This window comes from Mchenga conophoros, linkage group LG10, assembly GCF_057382185.1.
Source record: "Mchenga conophoros isolate Kocher_MC1m ecotype Shallow Benthic linkage group LG10, M_conophoros_male_GT1.1, whole genome shotgun sequence".
Lineage (NCBI taxonomy): Eukaryota > Metazoa > Chordata > Actinopteri > Cichliformes > Cichlidae > Mchenga > Mchenga conophoros.
In genome coordinates, this window is record NC_140535.1 from 6,979,688 (window position 1) to 6,993,557 (window position 13,870).

General features: G+C 40.6%; 1 protein-coding gene across 1 annotated transcript; it reads right to left on the reverse strand.

Moving 5' to 3' along the window:
- Positions 1 to 5,477: 5,477 nt before the first annotated feature.
- LOC146565294 (putative transcription factor ovo-like protein 3) lies at positions 5,478 to 11,467 on the reverse strand. The gene is made up of 4 exons (XM_085287910.1): positions 11,368 to 11,467; positions 10,994 to 11,223; positions 7,809 to 7,998; positions 5,478 to 6,206 (listed from the first exon to the last, which is right to left on the reverse strand). The coding sequence occupies exons 1-4, from the start codon at positions 11,465 to 11,467 to the stop codon at positions 5,884 to 5,886; spliced, it is 843 nt and encodes a 280-aa protein (XP_085144036.1). The 3' UTR covers positions 5,478 to 5,883.
- Positions 11,468 to 13,870: the final 2,403 nt, after the last annotated feature.

Genomic DNA, 13,870 nt, shown 5'->3' on the forward strand with positions numbered 1-13,870 from the left:
AATGATGACAGAGGTCAGTAATTTGCACCAGAGGTACACTTCAACTGTGAGAGACAGAATGTGAAAAAAAAAATCCATGAATCCACATGGTAGGATTTGTAAAGAATTTATTCATAAATCAGGGTGGAAAATAAGTATTTGGTCACCTCAAACAAGGAAAATCTCTGGCTCTCACAGACCTGTAACCTGACCTGTAAGTATTTGGTCAATAACAAAAATACAACTCAATACTTTGTAACATAACCTTTGTTGGCAATAACAGAGGTCAAACATTTACTATAGGTCTTTACCAGGTTTGCACACACAGTAGCTGGTATTTTGGCCCATTCCTCCATGCAGATCTTCTCGAGAGCAGTCATGTTTTGGGGCTGTCGCCGAGCAACACGGACTTTCAACTCCCGCCACAGATTTTCTATGGGGTTGAGGTCTGGAGACTGGCTAGGCCACTCCAGGACTTTCAAATGCTTCTTACGGAGCCACTCCTTTGTTGCCCGGGCGGTGTGTTTTGGATCATTGTCATGTTGGAAGACCCAGCCTCGTTTCATCTTCAAAGTTCTCACTGATGGAAGGAGGTTTTGGCTCACAATACATGGCCCCATTCATTCTGTCCTTAACACGGATCAGTCGTCCTGTCCCCTTGGCAGAAAAACAGCCCCATAGCATGATGTTTCCACCCCCATGCTTCAGAGTAGGTATGGTGTTCTTGGGATGCAACTCAGTATTCTTCTTCCTCCAAACACGACGAGTTGAGTTTATACCAAAAAGTTCTACTTTGGTTTCATCTGACCACATGACATTCTCCCAATCCTCTGCTGTATCATCCATGTGCTCTCTGGCAAACTTCAGACGGGCCTGGACATGCACTGGCTTCAGCAGCGGAACACGTCTGGCACTGCGGGATTTGATTCCCTGCCGTTGTAGTGTGTTACTGATGGTGACCTTTGTTACTTTGGTCCCAGCTCTCTGCAGGTCATTCACCAGGTCCCCCCGTGTGGTTCTGGGATCTTTGCTCACCGTTCTCATGATCATTTTGACCCCACGGGATGAGATCTTGCGTGGAGCCCCAGATCGAGGGAGATTATCAGTGGTCTTGTATGTCTTCCATTTTCTGATGATTGCTCCCACAGTTGATTTTTTCACACCAAGCTGCTTGCCTATTGTAGATTCACTCGTCCCACTCTGGTGCAGGTCTACAATACTTTTCCTGGTGTCCTTCGTAAGCTCTTTGGTCTTGGCCATGGCGGAGTTTGGAGTCTGACTGTTTGCGGCTGTGGACAGGTGTCTTTTATACAGATAATGAGTTCAAACAGGTGCCATTCATACAGGTAACGAGTGGGGGACAGAAAAGCTTCTTACAGAAGACGTTACAGGTCTGTGAGAGTCAGAGATTTTCCTTGTTTGAGGTGACCAAATACTTATTTTCCACCCTAATTTATGAATAAATTCTTTACAAATCCTACCATGTGAATTCATGGATTTTTTTTTCACATTCTGTCTCTCACAGTTGAAGTGTACCTCTGGTGCAAATTACTGACCTCTGTCATCATTTTAGGTGTGGGAACTTGCACAATCGGTGGCTGACTAAATACTTTTTTGCCCCACTGTATGTCTTTGTGCTCCCCTTTTCCCTGTTAATGCCCTATCGGCCCCCCTGGCTAAACTTTGCTAGATCCGCCCCTGCACAGTTACCAGCGTCAGCTACGTAAAAACAGATCCTGGTGTAGAACGTAATATTAAATAAATTCTAACAACAGCTTATCAAGCTTAAACGTGCTGCTGTTGTTTATCCACTGGTTTCCTCTTTCTGGTGCAAAGTGGGACAAAAACAAACAAGAGAGACGGACTTGCGACAGAAAAGCCGATCAGCTGATCATTAAGCAGTTTCGTGATTGAAGTAGCAGCAAGAAGAGGCAGTCGCCCCATATATCGTTTGTTAAGCTTAACGCAGGAATGCTTTACAAACATTCAGAGATGGACTTACACACTTGCTTTACTTCTCTCGGGATAACTTTGTCGGAGATGAATTGCCGCGTTGCTAGCGAAGCTCCAAATGCTATCCAGACCACCGACAGGTCCCGCATGCCACAGCTGCTCTATCACGTGATGCATACTGCTCCGACGTGCTAACGTTGTGAGGCGAGTTACGGCGTGTTGCAAGTTTTGTGAGGTGCTTTCGTGATATTTAATGGATCGGATTACATTTTTTATTTTTCTCCGATATCCGATCCAGTAATTTCGGTCAGTATCCCACCGATACCGATACGTAATATGATAAATATGATAAATGACCAGAATTGTAATATTTCTGACTGAGGCAAAACTTTCCAGATTCCAATCAAATTGAATCGGATCCTGTATCGAATCAAAAATGATTCTACAAATCAGTGACGATGCAGCCGTACTCAGCCCCCTAAACATTTTCCCTTTCCAGTTCACAATCAATCCTACCCCTACGTCAAAAATATGTATAGGACAATTGGCCTAATCTAATATTTTGTATGAACCTGTCCAGCTGTCCAGTGATTGAATGACAAGTAGATGGAGGCAGGACTTCACAGCAGGGGCATACTCCATAATGTGGTGTGCATTATCATATGTATAATATATATATTTCTCACTTATTGTATTTACCAACATCAAGGAGTTATGAGCAAAGGAAGGCCACACCATAGTGCATGTTTAAATAGGGAAAGTTTATTCATCAAAATGTATTACGCAAATACACATTACATTTTTTTTCAGCCCCCCAATCGAGAAAACAAAACCAATTACATGTTCAAAGCAACGGAACGGTGGCCCAATATCAGAGAGAACTCCACTCTTGAGTGAGCAGTGATAATTGAGCAGTCCGTTTTATTTTGCAGATTCAAGCTGCTCTTCAAAATTTTCGCCACCAGATGTCACCGGAGAGGACTGTGTTGAAAAGCTTCGAGTAATGAACCGTTTTTCAATACAAGCTTCAGTGTTTCAGAAAGCTTCATTTGGCCATCACTAATAATAATTAACAAAACTTCAAACAAACATATGACAAACTGACCTGCTGAAATGACACACGGGGGAACTTAAATACTGGTTTAGCTAAACCAAATGACACACATGGGGGAAAACAAAATGGCTATAAGCAACTAATACAAAACAATTAAACAAACATGAAACACCCCCCAGGCAATGAAGCATGTGGTGCAATCCAATTAGGCTGTCAGTGGTACTTCAGGTCTCCCAGCCCTTTGCCACACCTTTTGCCAGACAGGAGGAGAAGCCAACCCCCAGGTAACTCAAACAAAGAAAGATGTATTAATATAACATAAAACAGAACTTTGACCTTGCAAGGTTAATATGTGTGCACGCCATATAAACATTGGAAGGTGTGATGGAAAAATAAATACATTTAATAAAGAAACAATATTGAACAATAAGTAGAATATTTTAAAGTAGTGACTGTAAATTAAATTAAGTGAATCTACGGGTGGTGAGGTGTGGAGCTTACCATGTGTGGCATGCCATCACACCTGATAAAGTGTGTTTCTGCCAAATGATGATGTTTGTGGTGAAAGTCAGTATTGTTTTTTACTAACTGTTCTGAAGACGTAGCAGGACGTGTCATTTGCAGGCCTGGCCACAAGAGGGTGGTCACAAACTTGGCTTAGTGCAGACAAACCAGTTATAACCAGTTCAGCCATATACTTCTTCTGGGTTAGGTTGATCAGGTTTAATGGTTATGTCCATGTGTGTTCACCGAGGGAGCTGTAAGGTACAATGTAGCATTGTACCTTACCAGAATATGTTAGTGTGCCTCAGTGAATTACACTTTTCCCACTCAAGTCCTGTGGAGTCATCTGAATAGGAAGAACATGATCCAGGCAGTCAACACCTATGCCGCACCATGACATTTACTACTGTCAGATAATAGAAGTGGCTGATATTGAAAAATACTACAAATTGCTGGATAAAGCTGGACTGAAAGACAACACAGAGGTACTAAGCTGGAAGCACAGAAACAAGCTCTAAGCACAAGATCCATAGAAGCTGGGCTCTTTCATACCAGGCAAGACCCCAGGTGCAGACTGTGCAAATATAGCTCTGAGACGATCCAGCACATAACAGCAGGGTGCAAGATGCTAGCACGCAGGGCATGCATGGAACGCCATAACCTTGTGGCCAGCATAGTATACAGAAACAATTAGGGCATGCATGGAACGCATAGAGGCTGAGTATGGCCTGGAAGTCAAAGGGTCAAAGGATACACTGAGAATGACCGAGCTAAGATCCAGTGGGGCTTCCAGACAAACTAGCGATGGCCAAACTACTGGAATAGTAGTGTTGGGCAAGCAGAGGAAGTCAGCTAGATGTAACATTAGCAAGTGATAGCAACATCAGGAAGAAGAAACATCAGAAACTCAAGAAAATTCAAGAGCTGAGAGAGGAGCTAGAGAAGATATGGAGGGTGAAGGTAACAGAGCCCCCCGCCCAGGAGAAATAAAGATACTGCACAGGCCCCTCAAGCTCCAAGGCCTCTGGTAGAGGACAAATGCATGAAGGATAAGAGACCATCTGAAGGGGTGAGTGGGGAATTATACATACATACACACACACACACACACTTATTTCTCACTAATTCCCTAGATCTAGATTACTAAACTAGTAATCTGGCATACTGGGTGCCCGATGCCTGATGGACTGACACACGTGTGGGCTGATGGGTATATATATAATGTTTTAAATATAATTTGATATAGGGGCAGCATGGTGGCACGGTAATTAGCACTGTTGCCTCACAGCCTGAGTTCAATTCCCCCATCAGGCCAGGGTCTTTCTGTGTGGAGTTTGGATGTTCTCACGGTGTTTGTGTGGCTTCTCCCAGGTACTCCCACACTCCAAAGACATGCAGTTAGTGTAGATGGGTTAATTGGAAACACTAAATTGCCCACAGGTGTGAATGTGGTAGTGAATGTGAGTGCGACTGGTTGTCTCCTGTTTATATGTTAGCTCTGTGACAGACTGGCAACCTGTCCAGGGTGTACCCTGCCTCTTGCCCTAAGACAGCTGGGATAGGCTCCAGCGCCCCCCACGGCCCTAAAAAGGATAAGTGGAAATGAATGGATGGATAATTTTATATAATTATATAGGCTATGTGCCAGCTTGAAGGGCTGTTGTGCACCAGCACTGACAGCAACCCGTTCTTTACTTTTCATTAGTAATGCTGAATTGCCCAACCAAATCACTTAAAGCAACCAGCCCCATCCCTACCGTTCTTTTCAGAGAGAAAAAAATAAAGTAAAAATAGATACAGCAAAGTCCTCACTGTTGGTAGCATCAACTATAGAGAAGTGCATGATAAGGGACAGCAGAAAACAACCCACAAGCACAGGTGCATATTAGATTTATCAAAGTAGTAGTAGTAAAAAGAACTTCGCACCACCTTAAGGTAAGGGTAAATTTAGTTTTATTTCCAAAATATATATAAGTTCAGTGGTTCTTCCTATTACAAAAATATAAATGACAATAAAATCAGTTTTGCAAGGCTGCTTTTCTAATAACTGAAAGAAAACACAACATAACGTACCTATACCTACCTAACTGTTAATGAAAAGTATTTATTTTTTCCGAGCAAACATTTGGAATTTCTTTATTAGTACTGCTAACTTAACAGGTCAGGCTTAGTAGATTACAGATAGATTAAAAACATTAAGAATAATGTACAAACCTTCATTTTTATTTTAAGGTTTTGATTAAAAGCATTTGCTAAAAGCAAAACAGTAAATAAGCACAAAAGGGTATTAGCGCAAGTATACTGACACACATGGCCTACATATTACACAAGGGAATACTTACTTCTGAATAGTTTTGTAAGATCTATGAAATAATGTAGCATTAGAATAAAACCTACATGTAGTATGCAGAGGCTGGGTAGAGCAAATAGGGACTGAGTTTACGATCTTCTGATGGAAAGGTGCTGTTCTCATGAGCCTGACGACGGTAGTACCTGCGGAGAGCAGGGCTGCCAGGGTGGCATTGTCTCACATGGAGGAAGTACTCATCAGGCCGGCTTGATGTATAACCACAATCCTCACATACAAAGATCTTGGAGCGTCTCTGGCGGTAAGCATACTGCTGATGTACGCCATGAATCTTTCTCATATGCGACTCCAGAGAGCAACGCTGTGTGAAAGCTTTCTCACACAGCTCACACTTGTAGGGACGGATACCTGTAGCAGTGAGAGACAAAAGACAGTTTCTCCTTTAAGCTTTCCACCAAGGCTGACATTGTCAGAGAGCTCATGTAATGACTGAACGCAGATTTTCCATTTATTTAAATTTTTTGTTGTTGATTTCCGTTAATGCCAGTCACTTTAACCCTTCTTTGGCCCTGGGACCATTTTTGGTCCCTTTAGTTTTTCAGTTACAAGCCATTTGCACTGTGTTGAATGGAATATAGCCAAATTCTCTAAAAAAAAGTTTGGCATAATTTCATTTCAAAATTCAAGTCTGACTTCCTTAAATTAGCTTCAGTGGCTAAGCTAACAATACACATCCTCTTAGAGCCCTAGGGACCATTTTTGGCCCATTGACTTCCATAACGCTATTTTTCACTGCAGAATTATTACCGTTAATGTCTTGGTGATTACTTATGTCTCCGTCTCGTTTTGGTCTATGAGCCTTAGAGTTGTAATTTTTTTATTTGTCCACTGGGTGGCGCCCTTGCTCCACATTTGATCCCTGCTGGAAAACAGCGGGCTGCTTGGACAGACCTGCGGGAAACGAAGCCTCATTTCCGGCGTGCAGCAGCGGCTTCGCCCGCTGATCGGGCGGGACCATTTTTCGGTCCCTAGGACCGTTAGAGGGTGCTTTTTTTTTTTTTAGTCAACAGGAAATGACGTATTTGTTGTCACGTGGTATCGGACGTGTGGGCTGGAAAAAGCAGTCCCCGGTGATCGTGCCCCGGTGATCGTCGCGACTTACCCCGGCAACATGCACTTATTTCGGCCTAAAGGAGGAGCATTTGCCGCCTGGAGACCATTTTCTGGTCCTGAAAAAAATAAATAAAAGGCGATCGAAATGACTGTTGGTGCCAATCTTTAGTCCATCTAAAGGCCTAATTATAATAACAATTGAATATTACCTCAAATGTTTTTTTTGGAAAATATTCAAGTTTTATGTTTTTTGGGGCAAAAAAGCAGTGCGCTCATGTGACGAAACCGGGATATAAAGGGTTAAAATCCGCGAAATGTAATTAAAACTTGACATGAATATTTCAAGGAGAAGTAGGTCTAAAAGATTGGCTAATTTAAAGTGGAATAAAATATTAATATATAAATTTTTTATAGCACTTTTTTGGGCGTGGTCGATTAGGACCGATAGTGTGTGCATTTTATGAAATGTGCTCCTGCAAAAAAATATAAAAGGCGATCGAAATGACTGTTGGTGCCAATCTTTGGTCCATCTAAAGGCCTAATTATAATAACAAACAAATATTACTTCAAATGTTTTTTTTGGAAAATATTTAGTTTTTTGTTTTTTGGGGCTAAAAAAACAGGGCGCTCATGTAATAAAACTGGGATTTAAAGGGTTAAAACAATGAAAATATAATTAAAACTTTATATGAATATTTCAGGGAGAAGTAGTTTTAAAAGACTGACCAATTTAAAGTGGAAAAAAATATGAATATATAATCTTTTTATTGCACTTTTGGGGCGGGACCATTTTTGGTCCCCAGGGCTCTAAAGGGATGCATTTTTAAGGGTCAGCGAAGGGTTTTAATTTGATAAAGATTAGTGGATTCAACAAAATACATTTAGAACATTCCTAACCTGTGTGTGTTCGCATATGTCTCTTTAGGTCGAAGGTATCATTGAATCCTTTGCCACAGAACCGACAAGGATGCCTCTTCACCAAGCTGTGGCACTTCAAGTGGCGGGTTAACATGCGTTGTAGAGGGAAGATCTTGTGGCACACTGAGCAAACAAAGTCACCTGAGACAGGGGAAGTACGGGGACGTGGCTGATGGGAAGAGAACTACTGAATAAATATGACAAAACTTCACTGTAACAATCATCTTTTCTCTGCTCTGTTTAGCTTACAAGTAACAAACAGGATTACAAATTGCTAATACATGGTACAGTGTACCAAGACACCAGTACACCTTCCATGCAAATAGTTCCTTTATAAGCCATTAAATCATAACGAGTGGGTACGGAGTTCTTGAATTGATCCTATATATACACATTTTATCTGTGCAGATAAAATATTGCAGCCCCAATAATTAGTCTAGTGCATCACCCCTAGCTTTTTCCATCTTTCAGCAAGCATGGCATAAAAAAGCAGTTTTTTTAAAAATAGATATATTTTCTTAAATAGAGCTAAATTAATCTCACTGTATAATATTAGCCTTAAAAGTTTAATAATATTATCAAGAATGCATCAAGAATTTTATTTTTATCCTTTCCACAGCAGTTCAAAAGCAGATATGTACAATGCAATCAACAGACCTATATGAATAATGAATTTCTTGGCCACTAGAAGGAGTACAAATGTCGGTCTACTGAACTCAAACTTGATTGCACAGAAGACCAGTGAATAAGAAATGGATAGTTTTACAATTTGATTTGCATAATATGGCACCTTTTTCTTGATAGATTATGTTCACAGTATGAGCATCTATGAAAGCAGATGAAATTGCCAGCCATGTGTCCGTGTTCAGTAGTTAGGGTGTACTGAGAATAGCTCTAGTAAAAATCACAAAGTCAGCTGTTCTATTAATTGTCACAAATGCTTAACAGATTTTCTGTTAACAAAATAAATGGGAAGTTCAAAAGGGTCCTGTGTTTGAGTTTCTTTTCCCCTTTTTTAGTGGTTATGACCTCATAGGGCAGTATTTTTCTCACATGTAAAGTAGTTCTGTCCCTCTCCAACATATCTGGCTATGTGTATATTTCTGGACTTACCTACTGCCTTAGAGTTGTATGAAAAATATGATTTTTAATCTTAATAACTAATTTAAAGAACTTGAAATAAATGGTTGTTTTTTAGTTAAATGGAAAATGTATCAGACGTGTTACATAAACTTGGAGCATTCCACATTATAGGTCAAATAATGAGCACATCTAAAATGACCTGAAAGTCCTCTACCAGAGGCCTGAGAGCTTCAGGATACTGCACAGTATCTTATCTATTTGCATGATTGGACAGGGAACTCAAATGTCATTCCTTGAATCTGCTGGAGCCACTTGCCCAGTTTGAGGGTCACCACTCCGATTACCACTGTTGCCTATATATATGGAAAAATGAATTCTGCTGTCTACCAAAACATCCTGACGGAGAATGTCTGGTCATCTGTTCATGACCTCAAGCTGAAGCCCCCTTAGGTTCCTGACCTGAGATTCTGTGGCATGACCTTAATAAGGTGGTTCATGCTCAAAAACCCTCTAATACAGTGGTTTCCAAACTTTTTTTGCTAGGCCCCCTTTGTTTTACAAGAAAAATGTTCGCGCCCCCCACCATGTGCCTTTTTTCACGTCACGCTGTGTGACACATTATTGTTTACATGAGATGAATTGCAGAATGGCGGATAGAGACAAAATACTGTTAATCTTACCATCTTCAGGTTTTACACGCTTGCATATACACACGTAGTTACTGTCCCTCCATTTAGAATGGCAGAGGCGTCACAGTGTAATTATTTTACGTGTAGTTGTTTTTTTCCTGTGTAATATTCAACATTGCTATTAATACATTTTTCAAAAAATGCCTCTCTGTGCAAAATGGGTTCAAAAACATAAACAACTGTGGGATCCTGTTTGTCTGTGGTTTGGACAAGGGGAACAAATTGTGGCAGGATCAGCCTGATGTTATTTGTATCTCACTGTAACTTTAATGTATAAAGAACTAACATCTCCAAAATGTCAGGAATAGTTAGTCATTACAAGAAGTGTTTGTGAACTAAAAATCAAGAATGTGGGATTCTGTTTGTCCGTGATTTGGAGAGCCCAGCGCGTGCTCTCAACGCAGGGAAAACCAAGGCAGGGTAGACCTACCTTGGCACTTGTGTAGGTGAAACCAAAAGGAAGATATGCTTCACCATATTTTCTAGTCTTTGACTTGGAAGGATATTGGTTTGGAAACATATTTGGTGTTTTGGAGGAAGGAAGGTTCAGAGTTTAAGTAGTCATCATCATGGGCTCATCCGATTAGAATGAGAATAAGCAGTCAATCATTTACAGGTTTTGTCATTTTATTGAATTATGGTTAAAGGAAGGAAAGACACACATGGACGGCTATCTCTCAGCTGCCGCCCCATGTGGGAGTGAAGAAAGAGTGAGGGGTAGGTGAGTGCAGTCCTTATATAACGAGTGACAGGTGAGCGCAATTAAGGCCAAGCACCACACCCAATCAAAAGTGAGGAAAAGAAACAAGGTGCATCTGGTGAAGTGAATGTGCTAAAAGGTGAGCCTTTACAACATTTGGCGATGCTTCATATCCTGCTTTGCGTTTGTGTGTGTATATTATGAACTCAATCAATCAAAAAAAAAAATGTAGTTATGGTTGTATTGAACTGAACTGATTTCCCAAGCACAGTGCATCTACCCCCCCCACCCCCAAACATACAAAGTTGTGATGAAAGCCACATATATATATCAAGTGGAAGAGAAAAAAATTACCCAGAGAATGTAATATAGGATATTACCCTTTCACTGATTACTGATTGAATTCACTACCATCTCATGCTTTTGAACTGTAAGCTCCAACAAACACCTCTGTTAACTCTGTGTCTTACATCACAAAAAATGTGAGTCTGATGATGCATATATTCCAAAGGCAGTCGTCTGTGGTCCTGCCTAAGGTCATGTCCTAAGAATCCTTGCCCAAATTTCTAACCTCCTACTAGTCCACCACTAGTCCAACAGTCACATGATGCTAATAACTATGCACTAAACACTGGGTTAGTTGTTCACATTAAAGGAGTGATATTGTATTTTGGCAAGAAAACCTTTCTCACCTTTGCTCTGCTGACCAGTGCCATTGTACTGGGATGGTAGGAGCCCCGGAGCATCACAGTAGACCAGTCCGGCCTGGTATCAGCTCTTGGTCCTCCCAGTCCTGCTAAAGGTACTGGCACTATAATTCCTCTTGTTGCATCACGTCCTGAGGGGATTACTGGCTGAGGCATGGCGGCAGGCTCTTGGGTGCCAGGACTGCAGGATATCTGTTTTTCAATATTTTCACTCACTATGTAGTTAGATAGATAGACAGATAGGTAGATTACATGACTAAATTACGACATTGAAGTAAATTACTGTGATACAGACTAATTGTTACGGCTTTAACATTTTGACAGCAGAAATTAAACTTGAAGCCACTTGAAATTCATACCTTGTGGATTTTCTTCTTTCCACTCATGTTGTTCTGATTCTTTCCACTGCCATGCTCCACATGGCCCACGTTTCTTTTTCACAAGGAAAGACCTTGGCATCCTTTAAATCTGTCACTTCTTGGTTTTCTTCTATTTCCTGACCTCTCTCTTATTTAAACGTTGCCCCCTGATCCTGTCACAGTGCTAAGAGATTTAATTTGCTAATGTCCAGTGTTCTGCTCTTACAAGTGCAACCATCTCCTTTGACAGTCAGCAAGTAGAGTGTCCTAGTAAAATCACAGCACTCATTTTCATAACACTCTCTGGAAAGGATGGTGAATGTTTTAGCTCTGGTAAAGGATGGGCGGTTGGAGCGTCACTCTTAGCAGGAGTACACCTGTGCTGATTGTGCGTGTGTGCCATTTTAACTGGTCCTCCACCAGTTTTGCATGTCAGGTAGTGAGAATCCGGGGAGCTTCACATTCAAGTGGCCCTTGGCATGCAAATTTTTGGATCTGGACCAAGCCCTGGCCCCAGACAAAGGGCATGGCCTAAGTAACAGGAGCAAGCACAGTGGAGCCACAGCCTTAACTGCTAGGTAAATCAGCCCTTTCTCTTTTTTATGGCTTTTCTGTTGCAGTTGTTTGAAGGAATTATAGAGCTTCTTTGAACGCATACAAAGGACATTCATACTCAATAAAAAAGATGGCAAGCACTTGCAGTCTATTGACTGAATTGTTTACATAATTGCATATATGATGGCACCTTTTGTGTTGTCCCCTGGTACTTGCACAGTGAATATAGGAATAATTTACACCCTCTGTAGCACTGAACAGAAAAGCATTATATGGAAATATATGACAGTGAAAAAAGTATCCAGTATCCAGAAGTCTGTTAGATACTGATTAGGCAACATGAACATATAGAAAAGATTTTCCCTCAGTCTTGTGAGAACTGTAACAACAATTAATTTTGCTGATTTACAATCCCCCTTTGCTGCAGATAAACAAATGGACCCAAATTATGCCAGAACCACTAGAAGGTAAAGAAGCAAACTGCCCACTCTTGTCCAATTGTCTGCAGTTGGTGTATGTTTAACAGGAAAATGAACTGCATGTATCTTATTTCACTGGGCGTGCATAACAAATTCAAACAGTCTGAGTGTAAGTCAGAGTCTAAACCTCATCATGCAAATCTCAGTAGAGGTCACTCCAAGACCATCAGGAGGATCATGTAGTATAAACTGTACAGTAGTACAAACACAGATCTGCTCTACCTATCTGCTACATTTATGTGCTGTAAGTCCCATATTTTAACTGCTTACTAAGAATTTATATTGTAGATATTGGTCATTGAATATGAGGGTTCAGAAAGTGATGAATGTAATGCAAATCTGGAAAACACAACTGCAAAGTCTGTATTTATTTCACTTTATAAAGGAGGATAAGCATATATTGTCCTACTTTACTCAAGATATTAATTTGTGTAAGTAAAATATCTTCAGACAGACTAATTGAATTCAGATTTTGATAATAAATCTTTTGCTGTGTAATGTTAGTGTTTGTATTGTTAGTGTATTGTTGTATTGTTAGTGTTTCCTAAATGTGCTTTAAGGCTATTGACTATACTGTGAGGTTCCCTTCTGAAGCTGCACTCTAACTGTATGCAAAGCACATGCCTGTGTGCAGCAGCATGAAAATTAAATGGTAACAAGGCAGCTCCACATTATTTTGCAGTAAACAAAAAACTGTCCGTTTGAATAATATCTAATACCTATCACTCTGTCTACTCACTGACGTGTCAGTATAGTACAGAGTGAAAGAAAAAGCCACAGATTAAGATATTCAAACACAGCCTTCCTCAGAGGATAGTCACTGTTGCAAGTTTTGACAAATGCATATTAAACTTGAAAACATTTGAAGATTAAAAAAGGTAACCTTCATGTCAGTAACAAGAGGAGACTTGATAGCTTTCTTTCTTTCTTTACATTTAGGTGAACGGCTTGTCTGAACTTGAACATGAATGTAAAAGAGACTGAGTTTAGCTGTTCATGTGTGTCATGGTTAGCCACGCCCTTGTTTTCTTTTTCAGTTGGATGTAAAAGTGTGCTTGTGCATTTGTCTGTTGATTGATAGCAACTAATCTTTAGTAACTGAAACCACAATTTAGAGTTAGGAACATTTTATCAGCTGACATTAATGCATTGTATGAGGTACAAGGCTGCATAATTACTTCCCCAGGCTTTATATTACCTTTCACTGTATATGTATTGTGTCATAAGAGCTTTTTTAGTTTAGCCATTCAGTTAGTTTTGGACAGTTTCTCATATAGTGCTGTTATTGATGCAGCAGCATCAATAACAGCCTGGTAGCACACCCGGACAGTGTCTTTATTGCGGCTGGGGATTTTAACCACGCGGACCTGAAATCTGTACTTCACAATTTCCACCGTAATGTGAAGTGTGCTACCAGAGGAGATAGAACGTTGGACCAGGTGTACACCAACATGGCGAATGCGTACAGA

Excerpts from the sequence above, each read along its gene's own strand:
- LOC146565294 (XM_085287910.1), bottom strand. The coding sequence starts at position 11,467 with ATGCCAAGGTCTTTCCTTGTGAAAAAGAAACGTGGGCCATGTGGAGCA. Across the intron at positions 11,224-11,367 it reads GAAAGAAGAAAATCCACAAG|TGAGTGAAAATATTGAAAAA; the intron begins GTATGAATTTCA and ends CTAACTACATAG. Across the intron at positions 6,207-7,808 it reads ACATATGCGAACACACACAG|GTATCCGTCCCTACAAGTGT; the intron begins GTTAGGAATGTT and ends TCACTGCTACAG.